General features: G+C 62.9%; 3 protein-coding genes across 5 annotated transcripts; 2 read left to right on the forward strand and 1 right to left on the reverse strand.

Annotated features, from left to right (window-relative positions):
* Positions 1-797: 797 nt before the first annotated feature.
* On the forward strand, positions 798-7,170 carry WDR18 (WD repeat domain 18). Its single transcript, XM_081287321.1, has 10 exons — positions 798-1,041; positions 2,010-2,120; positions 4,279-4,412; positions 4,509-4,650; positions 5,093-5,236; positions 5,338-5,402; positions 5,488-5,612; positions 5,743-5,909; positions 6,702-6,770; positions 6,850-7,170. The coding sequence occupies exons 1-10, from the start codon at positions 832-834 to the stop codon at positions 6,979-6,981; spliced, it is 1,299 nt and encodes a 432-aa protein (XP_081143447.1). The 5' UTR covers positions 798-831; the 3' UTR covers positions 6,982-7,170.
* Positions 7,171-11,258: 4,088 nt separating this feature from the next.
* On the forward strand, positions 11,259-18,353 carry GRIN3B (glutamate ionotropic receptor NMDA type subunit 3B). The gene is made up of 9 exons (XM_081287974.1): positions 11,259-11,954; positions 13,375-13,967; positions 14,632-15,664; positions 16,510-16,655; positions 16,739-16,854; positions 16,971-17,122; positions 17,340-17,504; positions 17,588-17,655; positions 17,824-18,353. Exons 1-9 carry the CDS (start codon positions 11,529-11,531, stop codon positions 18,218-18,220), a joined length of 3,096 nt encoding a protein of 1,031 aa, XP_081144100.1. The 5' UTR covers positions 11,259-11,528; the 3' UTR covers positions 18,221-18,353.
* TMEM259 (transmembrane protein 259) lies at positions 18,285-27,478 on the reverse strand (the record flags this gene model as incomplete). 3 transcript variants are annotated; one of them, XM_081287970.1, is made up of 10 exons in its annotated part: positions 27,114-27,478; positions 21,748-22,020; positions 21,112-21,211; positions 20,905-21,015; positions 20,654-20,776; positions 20,481-20,581; positions 20,170-20,392; positions 19,962-20,094; positions 19,786-19,885; positions 18,285-19,519 (listed from the first exon to the last, which is right to left on the reverse strand). In XM_081287970.1, exons 1-10 carry the CDS (start codon positions 27,330-27,332, stop codon positions 18,974-18,976), a joined length of 1,929 nt encoding a protein of 642 aa, XP_081144096.1. In that variant the 5' UTR covers positions 27,333-27,478. The 3 variants fall into 3 exon arrangements, with proteins under 3 accessions (XP_081144096.1, XP_081144097.1, XP_081144098.1); XM_081287971.1 differs by having other exon boundaries at positions 20,170-20,253; positions 20,335-20,392; positions 20,481-20,776; positions 27,114-27,477; XM_081287972.1 differs by lacking the exons at positions 18,285-19,519; positions 19,786-19,885 and having other exon boundaries at positions 19,958-20,094; positions 20,170-20,253; positions 20,335-20,392; positions 27,114-27,477.
* Between the last annotated feature and the right edge of the window lie 481 nt (positions 27,479-27,959).

The raw sequence follows: 27,959 nt of genomic DNA on the forward strand, positions 1-27,959 counted from the left end.
GTGCTACTCAGACAGAGCTGCGATGTGCTGGGCGTGAACCCAGGGGCCCCAAAGAGGTAAGGTCAAAGGGGAGGTAGACACTGATCAATAAAGTAAGCATTTAATCACAAGGCACTGTGCGCCACCTAGGGCTATTGCGAGGGCTATTTTGTTGGCTGGTTCCATCCTGGATGGAACCCAGGATCTCCTGCAGGCTGGGCAAGCTCGCCCCCACTGAGACCGCCCCAGCCCTCCACCCGCTGCTGTAAGGTGTGTAGTCTGTTCTACGTGCAGTGTCTTCGTGTAGGACTGTGAGGTGGGTACTTTATATTTGAACATAAAAAAAAAAAAAAAAAAAATCCGAAGCCAGGCGCAGTGGTGCACACCTGTAATCCCAGAAGCTTGGGAGGCTGAGACCGGAGAATCGCAAGCTCAAAACCAGCCTCAGCAGCTCAGACCTCTCTCTCAAAAAGAATTATAAGGCCTGGGGTTGTAAGGATGTGGCTCAGTGGTTAAGCGCCCCTGGATTCAACCCTTGTACCAAAAGAATAATAATCCAAAAGAATGGTCACTTGGCCAAAAGCGAACAGAAGGAAATGGCCAGATCACCCTAACTGCTCAAAAGAAACCCTCCGACTCGGAAGAGGTCGCTATCCAACAACTCTAACCGAGCCGTGCGACCCACGACTCCCTGCTGAAGGCCCGCCGCCGCAGGTCCACCTGAGACCTGTACGCCTGCGCGGGTCCGCCAACCCCGCCCAAGAGCGAGTAGGTGCCGCTCTAGCTTGCGAGTCGCCAGGGTCCGCGTCTCGCTGGGGATGACACACTTCCGGGACGTGGCGGCTGGGGAAGATGGCGGCGCCCATGGAGGTAGCCGTGTGCACGGACTCGGCGGCGCAGCTGTGGAGCTGTGTCGTGTGGGAGCTGCACTCGGGCGCCAACCTGCTCACCTACCGCGGCGGCCAGGCTGGGCCCCGCGGCCTGGCGCTGCTCAATGGCGAGTACCTCCTGGCGGCTCAGCTGGGCAAGAATTACATCAGCGCCTGGGAGCTGCAGCGGAAGGTGCGAAACGCGGGCTCGGGACACGGGGTGGCGCGGGGGGCTTCGAGAGGGAGCGGGGACGCGAAAGAGTCCCAGGCCCCCGGAGTCCTAGAGGGGAACGGGGTGGGGGTGTCGAGTTAGACCGCAGGCGCCGGCGGTGGGCGCGTTAGGGCACTCTGCGCCTGCGTGGGAGCCGAGGTCGGGTCCTGGAGAGCTGGCCTGGCACAGGCTTAGCTTGTGGGGGAGGTTTCTTGCTCGCATGCGCGAGCTCGGGAGCGCTAAATTTGATTAAAGGGGGTGAATAGGGTCCTTTGAACCTTGTGATTTTGCAGAAGGATGGAGAGGGTCTGAGATCTCTGGGAGCCCCTTGGAAGGATAGCCCCAGAGACTCATGCATTTATCCCCCAAAGACACCTTCAGTATCAGAGCCTTTCCTACCGTTTCTTCTCCATTAGTAGCCCTAGAATGCAGCCCCCAAATCTGCTTGCCGCCCCGTGGACTTGCTGAGATCACTCTGGGCGACCACTACTCCATGTTACCTGGTTCAGAGTCACAGTAGGGTGAGCTGGATTGGAGTGCAGGCCTACTGGCTGTTGGGCTCTGGATCCAGGGCCCTCACAGACCCTTTTGCTTTGCTGCTCTTCTCCTCTCCAGAGAAAGCACCGTCATGCTTATACCCCAGGAGCTACCTTGCTGGACTGTGCATTCAGTCCAGCCCTGTGCCCGGGTCATCTTTCTAGTTTGTATTTCATTTATTTAGAGACAGGGTCTCACTGAGTTGCTTAGCACCTGGCTTTTACTGAGGCTGGCTTTGAACTCTTGATTCTCCTGCCTCAGCCTCCTGAGTTGCTGGGATTACAGGCGTTGCCACGGCGCCCGGCCCTGCTTCTCTTTCTAGCACTCTGAATTTACCGGTTGCCTGGGTGTCCCCTCCACTCACCCTCCCCTGCCTCTCACCAGGTGCTCAGGGTTCTGTTGTGTGTCCCCAGGACCAGCTCCAGCAAAAGATCATGTGCCCTGGACCTGTCACCTGTCTGACCACATCACCCAATGGCCTCTATGTCCTGGCAGGAATTGCAGAAAGCATCTACTTATGGGAGGTGAGAAAGCACCCAGAGTGCCCATGGGGAGCAGTTGGCGACTGCTCTGAGGTCTCAACCCTGCTCTGCCTTCCTCGGTTCCCTTGAGGTTCCTGAGTCCCCAAAGAGCCTTGCCTTTAAATGTATTTATTCTGCCTGAGTCCTCCTCCGTAGACCATAGTGCAGTCTAGGCGGGGGACACTGTAGACTTTCGGGGCCATCCCCACATTGGCAGAGCATCTCTTCCAAGCAGCGGACATCGTCTGACTCTAAGTTATAAAGGGGTCAGGTGATGTTGTTCAGCCTCTCTTTTTCTTTTCTTTGGGAAAATCAGGTGATGGCCCCTCAGGCCCTCGTGCACCATCCAGTCCCTGCCACACTCATCCGATTCTGCCAAGGGCCTGCATTTTGAACTTCATGTTTAGGCCAAGTGCTCGGCTCTGGCCTGGCAGGGAAGTGGCCCTAGACAACCTGTAACAGTGGGCACGGCTTGGTGACGTGCCACTGGAACTTAACCTACAGAGTCAGGCCTCACCTGGCTTTGGCCCAGAGTCTGTTACGTGCTGTCACCTGTTCAGGGTGGTGTGCACCCACGTGGAGCAGGAGATGCAGGCAGTACAGGGTTCCAGGCCCAAGAGCTGCATCTCTCTCCTCCCTGATCTTGTCCCCTACTCCCAGAGGTGCTGGGGACATCCCGTCACCCTGGAACTTCACCCTCAGCCTGAGATGCTGAGAAGTTGCTGAGGCAGAGAGGGAGACATGGCACGGGCTCCAGGTTGTGTGCCCTGCTTGCCCGCAGCCCAGGGTGGGCTGCATGTGGGCAGAAGTTTAGTGGTCCTTCCCCCTGGGGAGGCACCAGAGGCTCCCTTCTTGCTGAGGGTAGGGAGTGGTGGTCTGACGGCCCGTGGGTGAGGGTAAGGGTATGTGAGGAGGGACTACAAGCCCTAGAGCAGGTCATGGGTCAGTGGCTGGTCTGAACAGCGCCAAGTCCTGGGCCTTCCCTTCATGCTGCTGGCTCCCAGGGACTGGATCTCCCAGGAGACACAGTGTGGCCCCCTCTGCCCAGCCCCGTGAGAGGTGCCCGTGTCCAGGACTGAGCTGGATGGTGCCAACAACATCACTTAGTCCTTCTCTGCTCTGGGACAGCCCTGGGTGCAGGTGGGGAAACAGAGGCCAGAGGAGAGCTGGGCTTGCTAGGTGGGTGCTTGCCTTGTGAGCCTCCTGAGGATGCCCTAGAAAGCACCATGGACAGGCAGCTTCAGACGACAGGAAATTGCCTCCCAGCCCTGAAGCCAAGAAGTCCAGGCTGCAGGTGTGCCGGTTGGGCAGGGCCTGGATGCCTACAGTAGGGTCCTTCCTGCTGCCTCCAGATCTGGGGCACCAGTGCCCCTGCTGTGGCTGCAGGCTGTCATCTCTGCCGTCACCCCATCTCCTGTCCTCATGAGGATAGCAGCTGACCGCATCTGCAGAGGCCCCACTCCTCCTCCTTCCTTCTCTGCAGTGCTGGGGATTGAGTCCGGGGCCTCATGGTGCTGGGCAAGCTCTGTACCTCTGGGCTGCACCCAGTTTGACCCTATTTCTGAATAAGGTCCCATTTACAGGTCCTGGGGAGGGGGTCAGGGCTGGAACATACTTTGGCAAGGCACATTTCAGCTCAGCCCCTCTCGGGTGCCATGCAAGTGGGTGCGTCTCTGCCGCCAGCTGCCCCCACTTCCTCTGCTTGAGATGGGCCTTCTGCCTGCCCAGCCACGGATTTCCAAAGAGATTTCCACTGTGGCCAAGTCCCGAGCGGCCAAGTCCCCAGCCAGCCCTCCCTCAGGGAGCCCCGCAGCAGCCCCAGGCCTTCCCTAGGGTTGGCCACCAGTCCAGGGTGAAAGCCGAGGAGGTGCCCCTCTTGGTGGCAGGAGATGTGTCCCCCTTTCCTTTTGTGGTGCAGATGGGGACAAGGGGGCACTGGCAGGACAGCCAGCAGTGTGCCATCCGTGAAGCTCAGTCAGGGGTGTAGCAGGGCCTTCCTTTGCCCAGGACTACAGAGCTGCCCCACTCTGTCCCTGGGGGTTTGCTCTGGCCCCAGGACGGGTGGATAGGACTCCTGTGGTGTGCCCCTGGCATCCTGCAGCCAGGGAGTGGGACCGGTAGCCCAGCTTCCTCCCGACCTGGGTGCCCTGCTCACTCCCAGGTCTCCACCGGGAACCTCTTGGTCATCCTGAACCGCCACTACCAGGATCTCTCGTGCCTCAAGTTCACTGGTGACAGCAGCCACTTCCTCTCTGGGGGCAGGGACTGCCTGGTGCTGACCTGGAGCCTCTGCAGGTAGCATGCCCACCCAGGGGCCCAGGCAGGGCTGGTAGGACGGGGAGTCCGGGTATTCCAAGTGCTGGGGCGACTCCAGGGGCCTCCTGCCCCCAGTGTGCTGCAGGTGGACCCCTCCAGGATCCCTGCGCCCCGGCACGTCTGGTCTCAGCACACGCTCCCCATCACAGACCTGCACTGCGGCTTTGGGGGCCCCCTGGCCCGGGTGGCCACCGCCTCGCTGGACCAGACAGTGAAGGTAGAGCCCCCCGCTCCGCGGCTCACAGACTGGGTTCCTGGTGGCTTGAGCCAGCCATCTCCTCCCCCTGCCGTCAGTGCCAGACAGCTTGTGATCCCCTGGTGCTTTAAGCCCCAAGGACATCCAGCAAGGGTGGACAGCCCAGCCTGTCTCCTGGAAATTCCCACTCGGCCTGCCGTGCCTGGCCAAGGCCCTGGGCCAGGCCTGTGCAGGCTTGAGGGCCTCGCTGCCCTTGAGACTTCACTGGTGGGGGCAGGGATTCTTCTGCAGGAGAAGAAGCTCCTTGCTAGGGGAGACCGAGTCTCCTGGACCCTGACGGCTCCCACTGAATAGGACCCCAGGGCCAAGGTGTCCAGGTTGAGGACCACCAACCCCTGACCTTCCCAGAGCCCCCACCCAGAGCCCTGTGCCCACACCTCCCACCCCCCACTGCCCCTCCCAGCTGTGGGAGATCTCTTCTGGTGAGTTGCTGCTGTCCGTCCTGTTTGATGTGGGCATCATGGCTGTGACCATGGACCTGGCCGAACACCACGTGTTCTGTGGTGGCAGTGATGGCTCCATATTCCAAGTGGACCTCTGTGCTCGGGTGAGTGGGTGGCAGGAGAGTGGGCAGCTCTGTGGGGGCTGGGGGCGGCGGGCAGCAGCTGGTGGCTCCCTGGTGCTCACAACCTGTCTTGGCCTCCACAGCCCACAGAGAGGGAGAGGAGCTTCCAGCCAGAGCAGGACCCTGGGAAGGTCTTCAGAGGACACAGGTGGGGACGGGGAGGGGGCTGAGGCACGGCCTGGACCCAGGGTTTCCACTGATCTTTCTTAACCCTGTTTGGGTCCATCTCCTAGGAACCAGGTGACCTGCCTGTCGGTGTCCACTGACGGCAGTGTGCTGCTCTCAGGCTCCCATGATGAGACGGTGCGTCTCTGGAACGTTCAGAGCAAGCAGTGCATCCGGACCATGGCCCTCAGAGGTGGGTGGCCACAGGAATCCACACAAGGAACAGGCACAGCCTGAGGGCCAGTGGCCTCCTGGGCCTGCGGGCCTGGCCAGCCCAGGCTTCAGGCCCTGGGTTTGTGGGGCTGACTGTTGGTGTCCCCCAGGCCCTGTGACCAACGCATCCATCCTGCTGGCGCCAGTGGGCATGCTGAGCTCCGACTTCAAGCCCAGCCTGCCGCTGCCCCGCTTCAACAAGCACCTACTGGGCGCCGAGCATGGGGACGAGCCTCAAGGTGGGGGCCTCCCCGTGCGCCTAGGCCGCCACCAGCAGGTAGGCCCCCCCCCCGCTCTGCAGGGTGCCTCTGCACCTTTTCCCGGGGGTCTTTCCTGCTGAACTGCAGCCTCTTCTCACAGGCCCACACCCTCAGCATCCCCTCCCAGCTGGAAGGTCAGTGCCCCTCAGTGTCTCCCCAAAACAACACCAGCCACTGGCCACTGGTGGCATTCGGGGGCCAGGCAGCCTGGGTCCAGGAAATGCCAGAACTTCTAGGGTGGCTGCAGGCCTGGCGTGTAGGGGTGTCCTGCCAACACCTGACCACGCAGTGCTCTGACCCTCCACAGCCATCTCCGGTGGGCAGTGGTGTTTCCAGATGGTTCTGCTGAGGGTCCCCACTAAGGCCCCAGGTGGTGTCACGACCCTCAAACCCCTGCCTGGCATCCACGTGACTGTCTTGGGCCTGGCCACGCTGGGCCTGCTCCATTCACCACTGCAGGCCTCTGGCTCACGGCCCCTGGCCAGGCCTGGCCATTGCGGCTGCCACTGGACAGCTTTATGGGTGGAGCTGACCCTGCAGGCTGGCTGGCCCCCCTCATGGGCAGCAACTTGATCCCACTCCAGGTTCTGAGCCTTCTTGCCCTGCCCAGGTACCACTTCTGCACTGTGCCTGTTTCCATTCCTGTTGCTGTCCCCAGGACTCTCCCAGGCAGTCTTGGACAGTGACACATTGGAAAGAGCACCTTGCCTCCTAGCGGCCACCTGGTCTCTGAGCTGTGGGCAGCATTCCAGGTGATGTGGCCTGACAGTGTGGCACAGCCCGGGGTCACGGGTGCCCTTGTGTTGCAGGGATCAGAGCCCAGCTACCTGGACCGCTTGGAGCAATTGCACAAGGTCATGTGCAGCACCATGGAGAAGGTGGGCGGGGCGTGCCGGGGCTCCCCAGCGGGAGGGGGTGCTGATCCCCTTCGCCCTCTGACCCCCGGCCCCTCCCTAGAACGTGCTAGGCGGCCAGGACCAGCTGCGCGTGCGCGTGACGGAGCTGGAGGACCAAGTGCGCAACCTGCGCAAGATCAACCGCGATCTCTTCGACTTCTCCACGCGCATCATCACGCGGCCAGCCAAGTGAGGGCTGCGCTGCGAGAAGCCTCCGCGACCAGCGCCCTCCAGGGCCGGGCTCAGGCGCTTGGGCCAGTTTTGTGTTTCGTTTGGATTTTTTACTCCGTTTGGGGGCCGTTTTGTCTGGGTTTTGGTCCACTGGTATGGGTCGTGTCCCACGGTGCTGTTCTGTTTTTAACAAAAGATGGTCTAAAAGCCACTTTCTGCTGCCATGTGTCCCTGCCAGACCCAGTGGCCAAACTGGGCCCTCCAGACCCAATGCCGCGGTAGGGGGACTGTGGTCATCGGGTTCCAGGCTAAGGCCCCTCTGGCCTGGAGGTGGCCAGCCCCATGCAGCAGGCAGGCAGGTGTGGAGGCCCAGGGGTTGCAGAAGGAGTCCCCAGCTCAGTCAGGGGGGCCTCTGCTAGCGGTGGGGACATGGGGGCAGGGCCAGCTGCCAGGGGTAAGGGTGCCCCCAGGGCAGAGGGAACTAGGTCCAGCCCTGGAGGGCAGGGGCCCAGCGCATGGGGATCAGGGCCAGGCCTGGGGCCCCACCAGTTGCTTGACCCCTTCTGGGACCTGGGGATGGCCATGGTGGGGTGGGCTCAGGCTCAACACTGGCTGCTCTGTCCCAACACAGTGGGGGGCACCACCGCCACCCAGGACCAGTCCCTCAGGGATGCTTCATCTTGGGAGATGACTTGGTCACCTTAGGGGCCTCACCCAAGTCCCCTGCCTGGTAAAGGCATGCTGTGGACGGGCTCTTCAGAAAGACTGCTCCCACCCGGGAGGGCAGCCGTGTGGGCACCATTCTAGGCCAGCCCCCTAGCGGGATATGCTCTGGCCACCTGACCGTGCTGGCCAGCATCGGGGCTGAAGGAGGCCACTCTCCCCACCTCACTGTCCCAGGAATGCTGCCAGCCGCCAGCCAGTCCCTGGCGCCCAGCCCAGATGCCCCAGGAACTTTCCAGAAGGCTTCCCTAACTGACACCCCTGTTTAATGGCCCAGAAAACCCATGTGACTTAGTTGGTGGCGTCATGCCCTGGCCACGCCAGCGCAGTGCAGCTGACCTCTTTAGGGCTCTCCTTGCTGCTGGCAGACTGGCCTGGTCCCTCTCCTGCCACCCCACCTGCCCCATCCTGCATGTGCTGTGTGGGGCCCTCAAGCCACTTGTCCCCCAGGAACCCCAAGGGGCAGGCCCTGTGCAGGCCAGCCTCTGCCCGGCCTGTCTACCTTGAGCTGGGCCTGGAGGGTTGGAGTATTGGGCTGGCAGCCCCATGGCTCCCAGGTCTCTGGCGGTGCTCCCTGGCACCCATGCCCACCCCTGGCCGCCACCTTTCAGCTGCTAACCACGCCCCTTTGCAGGGGTGAGGCTGGAAGGCCTGGAGCCACAGGGTGGGGCTGAGGGTCCCTCGGAGTCAGAGCTCTCCCCCGCGGCCCCCAAGGGTTCCTGTGGCCAGAAGGCCCCAGCCAGCATCTGGAAGTCCTGGGTGTGGCCACCCCACCCGTGACTGGGGACCAGGGTGGGCCGGTGGAGGCAGGCCTGTGAGGGCAGCTGTAGATGGTGGCCATCCCAACCAGACGCCGCAGTCTCTGGCAGCAGGAGCCCATGGAGATCCTGGCGTTGAGAGCAAATGGCTGTGCGTGGTGGCCTTCATGCCCACACTGTCCTTGGCTGCCCGCCTGCAGCCACTGGGCTGAAGGAACGCTGCCTTCCGCACACCATAGGCTGGAGTGGGGTCCGGCTGACCCACGAAATGGCAACTGACCTCAAACCACACCGGGCTCTGGCTCAGCTCCCTCATCTGCAGAAGGGGTGTCCCTGGCCGACCTCGGGGAGCCCTCCAGGGCCAGGCTGATGGGTGAAGTCAGGTGTGGGGCAGGGCGCTCTCCACAGCGTCCTCGGACACACCCTCCTCTGCTGCATCCCCTCCCTGCCCAGTCCTGGTCAACCGAGGGGACCCCCCTACCCAGATGCTCTCCTGCACCCCCTTCAGGTCTGCTTTCTCAGGTTGAGTGAGAGCCAGATGATGGAGACCTGTCCCGGGTGACGACAGCAGGATCAGGGATCCACAGGGCCCCTCTAGACCCTTGGCACAGGCATGGGAGGCAGGCCCACGAAGGAAGAGGCCACTGTCTGGGAGGACTCTGGTCGGGAGCTGAGCCCAGAGTGGCCGAGTGGTGCTCGACCACTGAGCCACACCCCAGCTCTGGTGGTTTTGTATTTTGAGGCAGGGTCTCCCTACGTGGCTGAGGCCAGCCTTGAACTTGCATCCCTCCTGCTGCAGCCTCCCAGTGCTGGGGTGGCTGGGATGACAGGCCTGGCTTCTGTGCCTGGCTGGCTCAAGGCTCTTCATGGAGACCAGGGAGCTGTCACTTCCCTCCCTGCGGCACGCTGTCATCCAAACCAGCGTGACCCATGCAGCTGGTGGGAATATGAGGTGGGGCATCTATCTGCAAGACAGCCTGTGGCTCCTGAAGAACAGGGGCAGGTCATGAGGCCAGCAGCAGGGTCCTGACCCCCCGTGCCCCCAGCAAGGCCAGCCACCTGGCCGAGATGGGGAATCCATGGCACAGGTGGCCCAGTGCCCAGCAAGCACACACACAAGTCCTGAAGAGGAAGGGTGCCCTGACCCCCACTGCACAGTGCTGTGCCGCAGGATCACCCCCAGGAGGTCCCTGGAGTCTCAGCCACACAGACAGGAAGCAGCACGGTGGGCCAGGGCGGGGAGGGGAAGGGTAGGAGCTGCTGCTGAGTGGGCAGAGCTTCTGCTTGTGGGGATGGAAAGTTCTGGAGATGGACATGGGGTCAGCATGCAGCCCTATGACTGCTTCGTACCACTGAGTCGTGTGCTTAGAAGTGTTAGAAATGGCAGTGGGTTATGTATATTTACCATAATTAAAAAACAAAACACGGCTTCCCGGTGTTGGCTGGTGGGGCTCACGGTCCCCGGAGGAAAGCAGTCTGCCCTGTGAGGATGGGAAGCAGGCCTGGGGCGTGGCCTGTGTCTTGCGGCCTCCTAAAACCAGCTCATGGAAAAGTCCACTAGCCTGAAACCAGCTGATGTCCTGGTCCTGGAACCTGCCCCTCTCTGAGTCTCCTGCCCAGAGAGGATGAGACCTGGCAACTCTAGGATACTGTGACTGGGCAGTCACAGCGCAGGGAATGGGTGCCTGGGGACCCCCTGAGGGCCAGAGGGGCTCCCTGCTGTGACGGTGGCTGGGCTTGGGAGGGCAGGGACCTGGGATCCAGAACCCTTGAGGACCAAATTTCTCTCTTGGGATACCTGGCCAGGCAGCTGGACAAGGGGTCCCTGAACACTCAGATGGAGCCACCAAACCCTCATTAGAGTCACTCACAATTCAGCTCATTTGCTGGCTGGAAATGGCTAACATTTGGCATTTTTGTTCATTTAATGGAATTTTTTCTTGTTTAATTTTGGCTCCAAAAGGAGGTGCATGTGTGTACGTGTGTACATGGCTAACCTGTGCAGATCTTCTCAGTGCAGCTGGCCAATTTGGTGGCACATTGCCTGCCACATGAGGGGTCTGGAGAGTGGGGTCTTCCCTAGTCTGGGGTCTCTGTCTGCCCCCACCAGGAGGAAGAGTGCGTTCCTGGAAGGCTGCTGCCTGAGCCTGTGTCCTTCGCCCTGAGTCTCTGACTGTCCACCAAGCCCCTGTTGGGTGTGTTACCAACCAAGGTCTGGCTCCGCCGACATAGGGAGGCTGAGGACAGGAACCTGAGGGATGGTGAGGGCATTTCTGAACAGTGGAGTGGGGTGATGGAACCAAGCGTCCTTGTCTGAGCAGTTGCTCAAGGCATTACTGAGTCCTACTGGAGACAGGAGTAACCGAGTCAGACCCACCTCTGCCCTCCCAGAGCAGAGTGGGAGAGAAAGTCTCAAACACAACAGCAGGTGTCTGATGAGCTGGAGGATGAGAGCCTGGGGTGGAGGAGACAGGGTGAGGGTGCTTCTGCAAGTTCCGGGTGGAAGGAGGGAATGTTTCAGGGCGGGCATCTGGTACTGGTTTTTAAAGGATGAACAGTAGCTCTCTGGTCCAAGTCGCCCGCCCAGGGCTGGAGAGCAGACCCACTCAATAGCTCTCCATCACTGACGTTTGCCTCACTCCCCAGAATACACAATGTTGATGGTGCTTGTCCCTTGTCGGGGTAGAAGCTGCTCTCTGGAAGTGGGGTGGATCTGGACCCTCTGGGGACTCAGTCTTCCCACCTGATCAATGGGAAACGTCCCCAGGCTGGGAGACCAGGGAGATCCAGGATCCTGAGATCGGTGGGGGTGTGAGCCAATTCTGAGGCCCAAACTCCCTCCCTGGTGGTTTCCTCATCTGTAAGCTGGGAAATGACTGGCTGGCAAGTACCCAGCCCTGCCAGGCACAGTCCGCCGGCTCCCTAGTGGGCCGCCAGTCATCAGCCAGGCGGCCGGCCCGCTGCTCACTGGCGGGCTGCTGGGCTGGGCACGCAGGCGGCGGCGGCCGGGAGGGCGCGCCCGCCGGCAGGAGCAGGAACCCTCCGGTGCGGTGGCATCGCGGCTCCACCCTCCACTGGCAACTTTGCGATGGAGTTTGTGCGGGCGCTGTGGCTCGGCCTGGCGCTCGGGCTGGCGCCCGGGTCCGCCCGCGGCCACCCGCAGCCGTGTGGTGTTCTGGCGCGCCTGGGGAGCTCTGTGCGCCTGGGCGCCCTCCTGCCTCGTGTATCCGTTGCCCGCGCCCGCGCCCGCACCGCGCTGGCCCGGGCTACCCTGGAGCCGCCTCTGCCGCACAACCTCAGCCTGGAGCTTGTGGCCGCTGCGCCCCCTGCCCGCGACCCCGCCTCGATGGCCCGCGTCCTGTGCCAGACGCTGGCCTCGCCGGGCGTGGCAGCCTGGCTGGCCTTCCCCGAGTCGCGACCCGAGCTGCTGCAGCTGCACTTCCTGGCCGCTGCCACGGAGACCCCGGTGCTCAGCGTGCTGCGGCGGGAGGCGCGCGCGCCCCTCGGCGCCCCGGTACTCGCGGACAACCGCCAGTGGGTCGGGAGCTGGGGTGGCTGGGGCTGCTCCAAGGCGCGCCCGCGGGAACCGAACCCCTGGACACCGCATGACCCAGGGCACAGGGATGGGGACTTAGACATGGAAGACCCGGGTTGCCCCGGAGGGCAGGAACCGGACAGGCGACTGGAGCCCCAGGGTACCTGATCTGGAGGCCTGGCCCCACAAGACCGTCTGTCCTTTGAGGGTTAGGGTTCCTGGGAAGACCATTCCCGGGGTGATGGAGGCAGACCCCTGCCCCTTTCCTGCCAGGTGGACCCAGGCACCCTGGATCAAGGGCTCCTGATGTCCCTAGGCTGGGAGGGCAGGGGTCTCCCTCCTCACCTGCAATGTGCAGTTTCAGGGGTGCAGGTTCAGACCTCCATTCTCCATGGTCCTCTCCTTCCCTCCAGAGACCCTGGAGGCCAGGCAGCCCCTACCTCATAGGCTCCTGCTGACCTGGAGTCATTTTGAACCTTCACACCCCCTTGGACTTACTCTCTTCTTGATCCCAGCCCCAGATTCCAGGAGGAGAGCAGGGTGGCTGGTAGGGCCCCAGGCCCCCAACAGGGCCCACTGTACCCAGAGGAAGATGCCCCTTTTGGGACCAGCAGGAAGGGCCAACCTCAGGACTGGCTCCCAGCGGGTCTCCTCACTCCTTCCAAACCCATCTTGGAGACATCCGGCCTGGCCTTCCCTCTCCTCGGGGAAGAGAGACCCTGACTGGAGAGGCGGGTCACTAACCAGCTCTCCAAGCCCAAACCCAGCTATGTGGCGCCCTCTGCTGCCACTTCCAGAAACTGCGTCCATGCGTTGCCACTGGGGCCCTGGGCTTGGGACTGGTCTGTCCCCCAGGGACTGAGTTAGGTCTCCCAGTTCAACCCTGGCCAGTTAGCACCCTGTCCACCCAGGCAGTGTCCTGCCCACCCTAGGTGTCTGGTAAGCAGTCCTGCCCTCCCTCAGAGCCCCGGGCCCCCGCGGTAATGTGTGAAGAGGGCTCCTAGCGGAGGCTGGGCTTTGAGCAGTGGAGTCCCTGCCCTCAGCCCTGGAGGAGCTCCGAGGCGGGGTGGGCAGGCAAGCCCAGAGCAGAGAGGGAGGGCCCGCGGAGGGGGTGTTTAGAGGGGGGCCACAGAGGGAGAGGCCTGGGGTCTCCCTTAGGAGAGAAGAGCACGCCTGCTCGGGGTGATGGGGGGAAATCCCAGTGAGCCGTGACCGGGGGCCAGGCTGAGAGTGCCCCTGCAACCCTCAGGTGAAGGTCTAGCCTGCGGGAGGGGGTTAGCCCTGAAGGCCTGGGCAGGGGCCATCTGGGGAGGGGCGGCCAGCCTGCCCGTCAGTGACAGGAGTGCAGGTACAGGGGACAAGGCGGCTGCCGGCCTTGACAGCAGCACCCCTGTCCCAGACCCCGTTCCACCTGCAGCTGGACTGGGCCAGCCCCCTGGACGTGCTGCTGGACGTGCTGGTGTCCCTGCTGCAGGCGCACGGCTGGGAGGACGTCGGCCTGGTGCTCTGCCGTGTCCGGGATCCCGCTGGCCTGGTGGCCCTCTGGACAAGCCGGGCTGGCTGGGCACCGAGGATCCTGCTGGACCTGAGTTGGCCGGACGTGGGGGATGTGGGGCTGCGCACACGCCTGGCCCCACTGGGGACACCAGGGGGAGGTGAGTCCCCAGTCCCCGTGGCCGTCCTCCTCGGCTGTGACGCCACCCACGCTCCACAGGTGCTGCAGGCTGCCCCTCCTGGGCCGCGCTGGCTGCTGGGCACCCCACTGCCTGCCGAGGCCCTGCCCACGGCTGGCCTGCCACCTGGGCTGCTGGCCCTGGGCGAGGTGGCCCGACCCTCACTGGAGGCCACTATCCACGATGCCGTGGAGCTGGTGGCCCGGGCACTGGGTAGTGCAGCCCGTGTGCAGCCAGAGCGGGTACGCCTCCTGGCCATGGCGAACTGCGAGGACCGGGAGCCAGCAGGACCAGAGTCCCCCGGGCGCTTCTTGGCTCAGTGAGTGGGGACCCTGCTTTGGGAAGGCTGTCCACCCCGTAGGGTCGCCCCTGCACTATTATCCTGTGCTTGCTGTGTTCGAGGCCTGAGGACAGAGCGGGTTTTGTCTCAGGTGGAAGCAGAGAGACCAAGAAGGGGGCCGGGTGAGAGGACTCACTAGGGACTGGTGGCCCTGCAGGAGGGGCGCATCTCAGCCTGCAGCCACAGAGCGCCCTGAAGTGTGAGCTTTACCTTGAGTCTGGTGAAAGGGCCTTGCACCCCCAGGCACCTCCTGTCACCCAAAGCCAATCCAGGAGGGGCCTTGAGGAGCAGGCAGCTAGGGCCCTGGGCGGCCCTGCCAGCCTCCTGCCGGCCACTCGCGCCAGCTCTGCTTCTCCAAGACCCCTGTGACCACAGCCCAGTGCCGTGCGCACACTTCCCAGCCGCTCCAGAGGCTGGGGAGGGAGGGTCGCAAATGCCAGGCCAGCCTCAGCAACTTAGAGACCCTGTCTCAAAGTGAAGTATGGAGGGCCGTGGACGTGGTCAGTGGTAGAGTGTCCCTGGGTTCAGCCCTCAGTACCAAGGAAGGCAACACCCCCCGCCCAAACCTCAGAGGCCACCTCCTGGAAGCAGAGCTGGCCACACTCCCTGGGTGGGGAGCTGACCTCCTGAGCCCCTCCCCCAGGTTCCTGGCCAACACGTCCTTCCAGGGCCGCACGGGGCCCGTGTGGGTGACCAGCACCTCGCAGGTGCACCTCTCTCGCAGCTTCAAGGTGTGGAGCCTTCTCCGGGACCCACTGGGCGCCCCAGCCTGGGCCACGGTGGGCAGCTGGCGGGACGGGCAGCTGGATTTGGAGCCAGGGGGCACTGCTTCCCAGCTCCCACCCCCAACAGGTGCCAGGGCCCGACCCAAATTGCGTGTGGTGACACTGGTGGAGCACCCGTTTGTGTTTGCCCGTGAGCCGGACGAGGACGGGCAGTGCCCGGCAGGGCAGCTGTGCCTGGACCCTGGCACCAATGACTCGGCTGTGCTGGACGCTCTGTTTGCAGCGCTAGCCAATGGCTCAGTGCCCCACACCCTGCGCAAATGCTGCTACGGCTACTGCATTGACCTCCTGGAGCGGCTGGCCGAGGACGCGCCCTTCGACTTTGAGCTGTACATCGTGGGCGATGGCAAATACGGCGCCCTGCGGGAGGGCCGCTGGACCGGCCTGGTGGGTGACCTGCTGGCTGGCAGGGCCCACATGGCGGTCACCAGCTTCAGCATCAACTCGGCACGCTCGCAGGTCATGGACTTCACCAGCCCTTTCTTCTCTACCAGCCTGGGCATCCTGGTGCGGGCGCGGGACACGGCCTCACCCATCGGTGCCTTCATGTGGCCGCTGCACTGGTCCATGTGGCTGGGGGTCTTCGCGGCTCTGCACCTCACGGCGCTCTTCCTCACCCTGTACGAGTGGCGCAGCCCCTACGGGCTCACGCCCCGCGGGCGCAACCGGGGCACGGTGTTCTCCTACTCCTCTGCCCTCAACCTGTGCTACGCCATCCTTTTCGGACGCACTGTCTCCAGCAAGACCCCCAAGTGCCCCACGGGGCGCTTCCTCATGAACCTCTGGGCCATCTTCTGCCTGCTGGTGCTGTCCAGCTACACGGCCAACCTGGCCGCAGTCATGGTTGGAGACAAGACCTTCGAGGAGCTGTCGGGGATCCACGACCCCAAGGTGGGCAGCCTGGGTACCAGGGCTCCAGGGGCTTCATCGGGGCTCATGGTGCGTGGCAAGGTGGATCTCAGGGCGGATATGTTTATTTTTTGCTGCTGGGAGAGGAACCCAGGTAAGCACTGAACTATGCCACAGTCCCCAGAGACATTTATTGAGCACCTAGTATGTTCCATGCTCTGTGGACAAAACAGGCAGAGAATCCTGACAGATAAGCAGAGTCCTCACATGACACCCTCCTGCTTGAGCAAATGGTCTTGTGATGTCTGTGATTAAGTGATCCAGTTAGGGGACACAGCTGTGCAGAGGCCCTGGGGCAGGCAGGGCCCCACAGCTCAGCTAAAAGCCAGTGTGGCTGGAGCAAGGCAGGAGGGAGACAGAAGATGAAGGGCGGGAAGAGGAGGATGGGAGGCAGGGAGGACAGGGAAGCTTATTTGGGGTCCTATGGGCTGCAGGGAAGACTTGGGCTTTGACTCTGGGGCATGTGGTTGAGGATGGAAAGGAAAATGGGAGGGTCCAGGTCCAGGTGTTCTGCAGATGGAGAAGGCAGTGGGCTGTGAGACAGGAGAAGCAGGGTGGGTGGGAAGCCCAAGGAGCAGGTGCAGGGGGCTGTTGGGGAGAGATGGGTGTCCGGGGATCCTATAGGATTCTAAGTGGGATAAGAGTGGAATTCTGGTCCAACTTGTAAAGACAAACATGTGGGTGTCCAAAAGGGTCTCAACCTGGCGAGATGCTGCGCCCCAACCCTGGGCAGGGCCTGGGGGCATCTGTGGTTGTCGGGCTGCGGGAGCTCCGGGAAGAGAGGGCAGGGCTGCGGGGCTGAGCAGGCCCGACGCCTCTCCGCGCAGCTGCACCACCCGTCGCAGGGCTTCCGCTTCGGCACCGTGCGGGAGAGCAGCGCTGAGGCCTACATCAAGGCCAGCTTCCCCGAGATGCACGCGCACATGTGGCGCCACAGCGCGCCCACCACGCCCGACGGCGTCGCCATGCTCACGTGAGGCGGGGGCGGGGGCGGGGCCGGGCCAGGCCGGGGCGGGCGCGGAGCCGGTGGCCTGCTGACTCCACCTGGTCCCACAGGAGCGACCCCCCCAAGCTCAACGCCTTCATCATGGACAAGTCGCTCCTGGACTATGAGGTCTCCATCGACGCCGACTGCAAATTGCTGACCGTGGGCAAGCCTTTCGCCATCGAGGGTGAGGGCATGGGAGGGGTCGCGCCCGTGGAGAGCCACGGGGGCGCCAGGGGGCAGGGCCAGGTCGGACATGCTGGGTACAATTTCCCGGGGCCGTGTCCCGGCCCGCTCCCCCAGGCTACGGCATCGGCCTGCCCCAGAACTCCCCGCTCACCTCCAACCTGTCCGAGTTCATCAGCCGCTACAAGTCCTCGGGGTTCATCGACCTGCTCCACGACAAGTGGTACAAGATGGTGCCTTGCGGGAAGCGGGTTTTCGCGGTTACTGAGGTGAGGCAGGACCCCGGAGTGCGTGACAGCTTAGCGGGCGAAGCGCTCGACCCCTGCTCACCCCCCAGATGTCCATCTGCGTTGGTGCCCTTCCTACACCCCCTCCACGCCCGCCTCCGCGAGCCCTCACGTGCGCCCAGCCTGGCTCTGGCGCCACGTGAGGACTCCCCAGCGGTCTGCTTTCGTGGTGGTGAGAGGATCCTGTGTCCTGCTCCAGACCCTCCAGATGGGAATCTACCACTTCTCGGGTCTCTTCGTGCTGCTCTGCCTGGGCCTGGGCAGCGCCCTGCTCAGCTCGCTGTGCGAGCACGTCTTCTTCCGCCTGGTGCTGCCGCGCATCCGCAGGGGCAGCAGGCTGCAGTACTGGCTGCACACCAGCCAGGTGAGGGCTGTCGGTGCGTGGGCACAGCGGGGACAGCACCTGCCGCAGACCCCACCACCAACGGGGCTTGTCTGGGATCTTAGAAAATTCACCGGGCTCTCAACACAGAACGGCCGGAAGGGCAGAGGGAGAGGCTGGACCCAGAGCCCAGGTAAAGAACAGCTGCGCCCGCCAGCAGGGACCCCGACGTGGGGAGGGGGGGGGTCCTCTTCACATACTTGCAGGCCTTGTCGAAGGCCCCTTCACAAGTCCTCGCACCCCCGGATGGCAGAGGGCCGCGGCTGCCCGGGTTCATTACCTAGCCCTGTCCCATCCCCAGTGGCTCGGAGCAGCAGCAGGAACAGCAAGACACCTCAGCTTACCCCGAGGGTCCAGGGCGCTGGAAACGAGTGCGCCGGGCTGTGGGCAAGGAGCCTAGGGTGCGCTTCCTGCTGGAGCCAGGGATGGCAGGCGCCCAGGGAGGGGTGGAGGCGGAGCCTGGGACCCCTGAAAGTCCAGTCTGGATTTGTTCCAACGGGCCACCGCCCACTGCTATGCCAGTAACCTCGCCGAGCGGCGAGCTGGAAGAGCTGCAGCGGCACATAGAGGCCGTCCGCGAAAGGCTCCGCCGAGCTCTGATGCGGCGTGGGGAGCTCCTAGTTCGACTTGGGGACGGCGCTCGCCACCGGCGACTGCGCCTGCTCCAAGCCCAAGCCGCACCTGAGGACGCCCCGTGATCCAATGCTGGATAAGATCCAGCTGCAGACCCCTCCCCCCGCGCACATGCGAGGGCAGACCCGACCCTGTTCACGGAGTTTATTCTATATACAAACAATTTTGTACACTGCAATTAAATAGAATGGAATGAGCGCTGCTCTGCATTCCTCACCGAGTGATTGGCTTGGCCGCCTGGCCCACTCCCGCCCTGAGCACGGCTGGACCCTGGCACCCCAGGCACTGATGTTGGCACCTGTGCCCCAGGCACAGCTCTGCCCTCTTGGGGACCCCAGGCCTAGTGCACACGGGGAGGGTCAGCCGTGGAGAAGGCACTGCACAGGGAGCACCAGGCAGGGCTGGGCCCGACGCCCCTTAGCCTGGGGCATGAGGGCAAAGCTGCCCAGCCCACTCCCATCTGGTTACCTTGTTCAGACCTGCCCGACTGGTGCCCTGCGCTGCCCTTGGAACGGTGCACTCCAGACCTCGCACCAAGCCCCCTTCAGAACTTCCGGGAGCCCCTGACCCCTGTCCTCACAGACCACCACAAACAAGCTCACTACCAGGACAAGCCTTGGCCAGGCCCCACACTTGGGAGACAGGGACCCACCTTCCACAAACCTGATGAAACCCCAATCGGAGCGAAGGGGCAACCCAGGGGGGAGGGCCCTGGTGCCCCACGGGGACAACCTGCCCCGCCCCGAGGGGCTGCTGCAAGGTGCCCAATAGCTCCCCAGGGGGAAGGCCTGACAGGCGGCTCAGCTGTTGGTGGGGGCTCAGGACCCGACCTCGGAGGGTGCCTCTCCTGGGACCGTGGATGCAGGGCTGGGCTCAGCCCCCATGTCTGTGGCGGAGGCTGTGTCAGGTGCCACGGGGTCACTCTGGGGAGCACTGTCCTGGGGGGCATGGGAGAGTCCTCCACTGGGGCTCAAGGGTCCAGCGGGCCTCCGCTCCAAGAGGGAGGCACTCAAGCCGGACAGGAAAGAGGCGTCCGTGATGATGGCTGCTGTCTCTGCCATCCAGCCCAGGTCACCCCCAGTGGCCGCGGCTACCGAAGCAGCTACAGCCCCCAGTGAACTGGGAGCTGCAGCCCCGGGCCCTGGCCCCCCAGCAGCTCCAGTCGAGCCAGGGCCCAGAGCAAGGGGCTGGCCTGTAGGGCCGGGGGCGGCCGCCTGGGGGCCTGAGTTGTTGTTGAGGTCCTCGGGCAGCGCTGTGGGGGCCCCAGGGCCCAGGGGCGGTGCCTGCAGCAGCAACTCCTGGATGCGGACCTGCTGCAGGATGGCGGGCAACTCGTAGTGGTGGAAGAAGTAGATCATGGAGTGCTGCAGGCGGACGGCAGGGTCAGCCCACAGCCACACCAGATTGGAGCTGGAAGACCCTGCCCACACTGGAGCGGGGTGTGGGGGGGCCTCTGTCCACACTACAACCCAGGAAAGGCCCCTCTGCCGCCCACCTTGACTCACTGGGAAGAAAAATGAGTTACTGGGACCAGTCCACCCAGAGGACTCCAAGGCAGGGAAAGCTGGGTGGTACAGGGGCCCACACTGCCCTCTGCCCAGGCTCAGCCCTCCTCAAAGGTGTGCCCCACCTGGATGAACAGCCAGGAGGTGACCAGGGCCAGGCTGCTGTACTGCCCGTTGAAGCGGTAGTGGTACGCGTAGAAGGCGAAGTGGTACAGGTAGAAGAACCTGGGGGGGGGCAGGCCGTGAGCTGAGGAAGCCGCCATGCTGACCCCAGGACCCTGTGGGTCGGGGCCCAGCTCACCGCAGCCAATGACGCTTGCTCGTGTTGGTGTGGCAGCAGATGGCGTCGTACTGGTCAGCCAGCCACACGATCAGGATGATGTAGAAGGCCGTGGTGGTGTCGTTGAAGAACTCAGACATGATGGCCTCCATCCCTGCAGGGACAGGTGGCGCCAGGTTGGAGTGGGTGGGGAGGGTGTGGGGCGGGGGATGCCAGGTAGGGTCCTCACCAACGAGGGCCAGGATGACCGTCAGCAGGGGCGCTGCAGGGAAGGCGATGGCCATGTTCATCTCCAGCATCTGCAGCAGGTCCACTGCGGGCACAGGGTGCGGGGGCCACCCGTGAGGGGCTGGGGGCCAGCCGGCCCCGCCCCCCGCGGCTGGCTGAGACTCACCGATGAAGACGAAGATCTGGTGGTGGGAGTAGCGGAGCAGCATGGAGACGCTGAGGGTCTGCAAGTGAGGCCCACGCACTTCAGAGGCTGTCCCTGCGGTTCCGCCAGCAGGCTCCCGCCCTCCCTCAAAGCCCCACAGCACTCACGAAAATGACCATGATGACGAAGGCGGCCAGGTAGGACGTGCGGGCCATCCACATACTGACGAAGCGGTAGTGCTCCCCGGACACCACATTCCGCAGGAAGCCTGGGGGCGTGGCAGTGAGCGCAGGTGCTGCCCAAACCCCTCCCGCCACCCCCCACACCCCACGGGGCCCACCCTTGTTCTCCTCGTTCTCTGCAAGGCCCTTCACGCTGGACATGAGGACGTCATCGTAGCCCAAGAACTCATCCAGAAGGAGGCGGCTGAAGCGGTCTCCAAAGCACTGGTCCCGGGTTGGGTCTGTGGGTGGGTCAGGGTCAGGGTGGACAGGCCTCCGAGGGCCTGCTGGGATGGAGGCCCTCCCTGGGAAGGCGGGCCCACCCGGACAGGCCTGGGCACCCCAGCCCCAGCTGTGCAGTCGGGCTCACCCAGGGTGACGACCATGACCGGGATGCTCAGGCGCTGCCTGGTGGCTTGTGACAGCCGCAGGAAGCCGTACTCCAACGAGTACTCCACGATGTACTCATCCTGGGGCCACACTGCGGGGACAGCTGGTCAGGCAGTCCACCCCACACCCACTCTCCTGGGTGGGGAAGGGCTTCGGCACCCACCCTTCACATGGCCTCAGTGCGTACCTTTGGTGGGCGTCTCGGGGAAGGGGAACTCCTGGCTGTCATTCAAGGCCTCAGAACCACCTGGAGGCTTGAACACCTTGGGCTCAATGTCCAGCTCAAACTGCAGGCAACCAGGCACCAGAGCGTTAGCAGGTCCGGCTGGGGCATCTACCACCTCCAGGGCTGGGGGTTGATGACCCCCACCCTGACACCAAGCCTGCCCTGATGTGGTCCTCTCCAGGAGGGGTCCGACCTCTGAAGCTAGGGACAGGGCAGGACACAGGCAAAGCTGAACACTGCAGAGGTCACAGGGCACAGGCCCATCCAAGTCCCAAGCCCCAGCTGCTGAAGTGTGACGGCGGGGACGCACCCCACAGCAGCTGTGCCTTCAGTTTAGACTGAGCCCTGGCTCAGCCCCTGGCTGCTTGCAGCACCCCCAATTGGCTGCTGTCCCCACGTGACCACAGGGAAACCCTAGCACCCAGTGCCCCAGCCCTGCTTCCAATACGGATGCAGGAAAGGTCACCAAGGGCTACAACAGCTGCAGCAGGCAGAGGTCGTCTGTGCCAACCCCTCGAGGCCCAAGGGCCTCCCAGGCAGCCACCACCCCCACCTCTGCAGTCGTGGGGTCTGCTGAGCCCTCCACAGGCAGCTCACCTTGACAGAGCTGTTCCTGAACATCTCCATGGTCAGCTCCTCCTCCTCCTCCTCCAGCTCCAGGCCACCTGGCTCCACAGCCAGGCCCGGGAAGCTCCCACGGCTGCCCTCACAGAACTGCAGGAAGACGGGCGCCCGGCTGGAGTTGTGGCGCACCTCCACACGCAGGATGCCCTCCCGTGGCCACTTGTCCCGCACGTGCTCCAGGCAGTTGATGGGTGAGCGGGAGAAGACGATGTGGATGTAGGCCAGCACGAACAGCACGAACAGGGCCTGGGGGGCGCCAGCCAGCTGTCAGCCGACGCCCGGCCATCCATGCCCCCAGCTGCCGGCTACCCCCAGGAAGTGGAGTGACTGAGGAGAACTCTCGGGGACATCACTCTCCCAGGTCATGACCTGCCCCCCTAGCCCAGGAAAGGCTGAGGGGTCCTGGGGCATGGGTCCCCCAGGGGGTGAGAGGTGGGGCCCTCATGGCTGTGGCCACTGCACAGAGCAACCAGCACCACTGACCAACTTGCTCTCAACACTCAAGGCCCAGACCAGGTGTTGCAGCCCCCAGGCCACCTGCGGGGTCCAGGCACCAGCACAGCTTAGCTCCCCAAGGCTGCACAGCTGTTTCCTGCCTCCCACTCTGCTGTGTGCTCAGAGCCCCTGATCTCACCAGCCAAAAATTGCCTCCCCTCCCTGTAAAGAGCCTTCTGCACCTCTCCCAGGTCCAGCAGCTGCGAGGACACAGGACACAGGTACGTGCGGACAAAGCCAGGCTGCTCTGCCTGGGAAACAGAGGAGCAACCAGGGCGGGGCGGGGCTCAGCGGTGGAGCACTTGCCTCGCACGTGTGAGGCCCTGGGTTCCATCCTCAGCACCGCATAGAAATAAACAAACAAAATAAAGGCACTGTGTCCATCTACAACTAAAAAATGTATATTAAAAAATTTTAAAACAATAGGAGCAGCCACCCTCATGGGGTGACTGGTGGCTGCCAGGAGTGCTGCTCGGCACTCTGCAATGCCCAGGACAGAGCAGAGCATGATCTGGCCCAGGATGTCCGACATACCAACGCTAAATACTGACACCCGTGAAAAAACACTTGCGGAGGGCCCGGTGCAGTGACGCACACCTGTTGATTCTAGAGGCTCAGGAGGCCCACACAGGAGAATTACAAGTTTGAGGTCAGCCTCAGCAACTTAACAAGACCCCATCTCAAAAAAAAAAAAAAAAAAAAAAAAAAAAAGTCCACTTCCTGCTCTCAGTAGACACCAGGGTGGACTCCTGAGGAGGCAGAGGGTACAGAGCAGGGAGGGTCTGGACTGTCCCCTCTACCCCTCCCCACTGAGTGGGTTTCCATGTGGGCAGCAGTGCAGGGACTCCACAGGGCCAATTTGAAGGTGCAGAGCCTTTTGCGGGGGTTCATGGGCTCTCCTGACCCAGGGGATACTGGGCAACATCTGGGGATATTTGTGGCTGTCACAACTGGTATGGAGTGATAGAGGCCAAGGACACTGCTGCACATCCCAGTGTCCATGGCGCTGAGGGGAGAGCCCTGACACACAGGAGGCCCTCTTCCAGGGAGCTCCCCCAACACCTGACAGTTCTGCTCACAGCACATTGCCAGCCTGGTTGCTGTGCCACAGCACCAACCCTGGCACCCTCTGCAGGGCCTGGTGAGAACCACTCAGCTCTGCCCCACTCCAGGTGCACAGGGCAGGGTTCTGCCAGTGGGGCCACATGAGCCCCAGATTCTCCAGGGGAGAGCTGACTGGACGAAACCACAGCCCACAGAGGCTCAGATCATGGAAAGCTGAGGTACAGGCTGTGGTGGCCTCCTGCTGCATACCGCCAAAGGCAGGACCTCTGCAGCCCTGCAGACCGGACATAGGGCTGGCTCAGCACACCACCCACAGTGGCTGGGACCCGAAAGGGTCACAATTGGAGAGTGAGGCTCCAGGAGCAGGCAAGCTGCATACCATCTCCTTCTGGGCCAACTGGGAACAGAGCTGCCATCACCTGCAGCCATGGGCACCATGGAGACAGGTCCAGCAGCTAAAGCGGACAGGAGCAGCCCTGCCCAGGGTTCTAGTACCTGGAACTGAGCCTGGTGCAGGCCTGGAGAGGGCAGTGAGGCAGCAGAGGTGGCCAAAGGAGCTGACCTGTTCTTCTGCTTAGCCTCCTACACAGGAGGGGCCAGCCAGAGCTGAACCTTGGGGTCTACTTGGCCCTTGATGGGTCCCTGGCAGCCACACTCTGCTCTTCAGGCCCAAACATGCACAGAAGCTCTGCCTGGGATGCCCTTCTAGCCACAGGACACACTGGATGCTAGGCTGGCACGTGACAAAGGGCACTGACACAGCAAGCCCAGAGCCAGGGCTCCCAACACTTCCCGTGAGACACACTTCTTGACACCCCCCTTACGGATGAGGAAACTGAGGCACAGAGGTCACAGGGCCAGTAGAAGCAGCTGGGAGCAGTCATGAGCTACACTACTGAGGACTCCACCTGACCTCTGACCATGAGCAGACGGGTGACCTCAGGAGGATCTCAGTCAGTGTGGGAGGCAGGGGCAGAGGACTGCTGGATGAAAGCCCTGCCACACCCCACACAGGTTCTAGTGACTAGCTCTCTGGGGACACAACCTGACAATGAGACTGGCATTTACACACAAATGTGCATGAACTCAGCTGAGTGCCTCCAAGCCCCAAACGCTGTGACTCAGACATCACCCTGGTGCCCTCTCCTGCAACCCTTACAGGGGCCACACCCCCTACCACCACCATTGCACACTGGCCAGCCCAGGGAGCTCCCAGCTTGAGCCCCAGTGGCCTTCTTCACTGAGCAGAGCCAGGACTCTCCGTCCCACTTGCAAGTGCCTGCCTGCCATCCAGGCCTCTGCTTCTCCACTGCAGAGCAAAGAATAGTCAATGTCCAGCCAGACTGACCACACACCCCTGGGCCTATCACCGGCCACCTCATCCCAGCCCTGCCCACCCTCTGCTCTACAGCCTGCCTCAGCCACCCCACAAGCAGCCTCCAGGCTCCCCGCCAGCACACCAGGGCCCTCCAGCCCTGCTTCCTGGACACCCTGCTCCTCACCTTGGGGAGATGCTCCGGCACTTCACCTGCAGACCCTGCCCACTACATCTTCCCATGCCCCTGGCTTTGCTCTCCTTCTGGGTTTGCCCACTCAGCACTGCCCCAGAGCCCTGGGTGAGGGTCAGAGACACACAGCTTGCCAAGGCTATGCTGAGACCTCCTCCAGGAAACCTTCTCAGTGTACACCCCCCAGGTTCTCAGGGAACCCCACACTCTGCCACCAGGCAGGCCATTCTCTGTTTGCCAGTCCACGTCTCTGTTGATCAAATGATAAGCCACAACTTCCTCTCCAGGAAGGGTGCAGAGAGCCCCTTAGCCCCAGCCAGGAAAACCTTCAAGGGGTCCCTGCCCTCCCTACTACTCAGGCTGCTTAGCATCCCAGGAGTACTGCCTTCTACAGTGACAGCCAGTGGGACAGGTCTCCAATTCAGAGCTCTGTAGACGTGAACCTCTACAGTCCTCCTGATCCTCAGTGACCCTAAGGGGTAGCCTGTTACTCCCACGACCACAGGGACAGTAACTGCCCACCCTGTGACAGGTACCACATGTCAGAACACCTTGACCCTGTAAGCATCCACTCACTGACTGTCGGGGTCAGGCTGCTGGGGCTAGAAGCCAACTGGACAGGCCCAGGCACCTGGTGCCTGCGGCTCCAGGTCTAACCGGTCTCTGCTTTTCTGGCTTTGGGGCCAGGAAACCAGCAGAGGTGGATGTTGAGGCCAGCAGAGTGACCTTCCAGGGGGCCCCACTGAACAATGGTCCAGTTGCCACCTCTACCCAGAGTCTGGCACTACAGGGCCATTTTGACAACAACCCCAGATTCAGGCACAGGGGACTAATGTCAGAGGCACAGGCTGCACAGGTAGGCAGCCAGGTCCCCCCTCCCCCTGCAGCAGTGTGGGGAAGCAGGGCAGGCAGGGGCGCAGGAAGCAGAAGAGTGGAACTTCCGGGAAGCTACTGCAGCCTCAGGACCAGCTGCTCCCAGACAGGCTTTGCAAACAAGATAGAAGTGTGGGTCTGGTCTGTCTCCACCAGGGTTCCCATAACCCAGCGTCCCGGGCCCTCAGCTTCCAGCACTCTAACTAGGCAGGGCAAGGAAGACCTCCGGCTGTGGCCCAGCCCCACGGCCTGGCCTACCCGAGTGCCACTGCCTGCCAAGGGTGCTGGGTCTTCAGGGACGGCCAAACACAGACCCAGAAAGGGAAGGACAGAACGGAGCCACCAGGCCCATGCTGACAGGGGACTGAGCATTGGACACACACCTGCAGTGACGAGACTGCCACTCTATCGTGTCCCAAGGAAAACACACACCTAAACACAGAGCCTGATAAAGGACCCCAGTTCAGTAGCCCTCCACAACCTGATTGTGGGGCTGTACCCACAAGACCAAGCCCTTCTGGGCGCTACAGGGAAGAAGGGGCGAAGGACGTCGGGTTGAGTGCCAGCTCTTCACGCCTGGGCACACCAGCCCATCTGCAGACCAGAGACTGCAGGCTCTGGGGCACTCCCCTGAAGGCTGTGGCAGGGCCAGGTCCCAGGTCTGCCAGATGGCTGGGAACCGGCTCACAACCTCGCCCGCCCCGTTTCAACAGACAGGAAGGAGAAGCTTGATGGCTGAGCTCCGTCAGTGTGCCCCGCCACTTCTCCATTTCCCAGGACGAGTCAGAAACCTGGAACCAGGGGCATGGCTGGCTCCTTCACCAAAGGCTCCTTCCTAGAGGGCCCCAGGCTGCAGCCTGTCCTTTCCAAAGGCCCTCAGGTCTCCAGGTCACCCGAGGAACACAAGTGGTCACAGGAGGTGCCATCAGCCAGCCCAGAGCTCCCTAAGCAGGCCCGAGGAGTGGTGGCCATGACTTAGGCACTAACTCTAGCAGTGACCCCGGCCAAGTCCACACACTGCCCTGTGAAGCTGAGCAGAAGGTCCTAGAACAGGGAGACCCCATCAGGGGGAAGACACCAGTGGACGCCCAGCAGACTGTCCTCAGGGGAGACCCAGGACCTGCCAGGAGGGGTCCTAGGGCTGAGTATCCCAGATGCAAAGTCAGGGGTCAAAGGGCGAGGGAAAAGCCGCGGCTGGTCAGGGCGGGGCTCCAGGCCTGGGGCTGGGGGCGGCCAGGGCCAGCGACCACCACACTCGGCCTACTATGGCGGCCCCAGGGCGCCACCGGCAGGCGACCGGGGTCAGAGGTCGCAGGCAGCAGGGTGAGGCCTCGGGGTGCAGAAGGGGGCCGGCGGGCAGCGGGGTCAAGGGTCGGGGTCGGGGTCGAGGCCGGTCACCTTGAGCAGCACGAAGAACTCGAAGAGGCGGCGGAAGGCGGGCGGGAAGAGCCGCGAGTAGGTGACAGCCATCTTGAAGAAGAGCGCGTGGAAGAGCCGGTCGCGCACGTTGATGAGGGGGTTGGGGTTCAGGTTGGGGGTGCGCGGGCCGCGCGCGGGGGCCGGGCCGCCGCCGCCGCCGCCGTTGGGCCCGGGCCCCGGGGCCGCGTGCTCCGACATGCCGCCCGCGTCGCCCTAGCGGCCGGCGGGTGCTCCAGGCGCGTCCCGGCCACCGCCGCCCTCGCCGCGCCGCCCACGGCCGCCGCCGCCTTAGCCTTCACCCGCGCGTCCGCCGGGGCCTGCGACGCTAGCGAGCGCACAGGCCAGAGCGCCGCCGGGTGCGCGGGGCATCCTGGGAAGCCCGTGGCCGCCCGCGGAGGCCCCGCCCGAGTTCTTTTGCATGGGCCCTCCCACCAGCCTCCGCGGCTACAAGGCCGCTCTTGGTCGGTTAAGTTAGTCCACTTGTGACGACTTTGGGACATGATCCGAGAAGCGCAAAGTAAATATGATCACAACGAATATCTTTCCAAGGGTCATTCTGAGAAGTGGTGGTACCTAGAACCTAGTCAAAAAATCACCTAACTGTAAAGTAATTTTGCTTTGGGGGCTTTAAATAACGGAAGCACCACACCATGGTTTGTGCTCGCTTCGGCAGCACATATACTAAAATTGGAACGATACAGAGAAGATTAGCATGGCCCCTGCGCAAGGATGACACGCAAATTCGTGAAGCGTTCCATATTTTTGAACACCTTCCTCCTGTGCGGATGCCATGTCGTCATAGGGCGAGAGTGTCAAAGGGGCTGC

The sequence above is a fragment of the Spermophilus citellus genome (genome assembly GCF_964194105.1).
Source record: "Spermophilus citellus genome assembly, chromosome: 3".
Taxonomy (NCBI): domain Eukaryota; kingdom Metazoa; phylum Chordata; class Mammalia; order Rodentia; family Sciuridae; genus Spermophilus; species Spermophilus citellus.

Bases quoted from the DNA above. Each gene is read 5' to 3' on its own strand.
- WDR18 (XM_081287321.1), top strand. From the start codon at position 832: ATGGCGGCGCCCATGGAGGTAGCCGTGTGCACGGACTCGGCGGCGCAG. The intron at 5,613-5,742 runs GTGGGTGGCCAC...GGTGTCCCCCAG, and splicing joins CCGGACCATGGCCCTCAGAG to GCCCTGTGACCAACGCATCC. The intron at 5,910-6,701 runs GTAGGCCCCCCC...CTTGTGTTGCAG, and splicing joins GCCTAGGCCGCCACCAGCAG to GGATCAGAGCCCAGCTACCT.
- GRIN3B (XM_081287974.1), top strand. From the start codon at position 11,529: ATGGAGTTTGTGCGGGCGCTGTGGCTCGGCCTGGCGCTCGGGCTGGCG. The intron at 13,968-14,631 runs GTGAGTGGGGAC...CCCCTCCCCCAG, and splicing joins CCCGGGCGCTTCTTGGCTCA to GTTCCTGGCCAACACGTCCT. The intron at 16,855-16,970 runs GTGAGGGCATGG...CCGCTCCCCCAG, and splicing joins CAAGCCTTTCGCCATCGAGG to GCTACGGCATCGGCCTGCCC.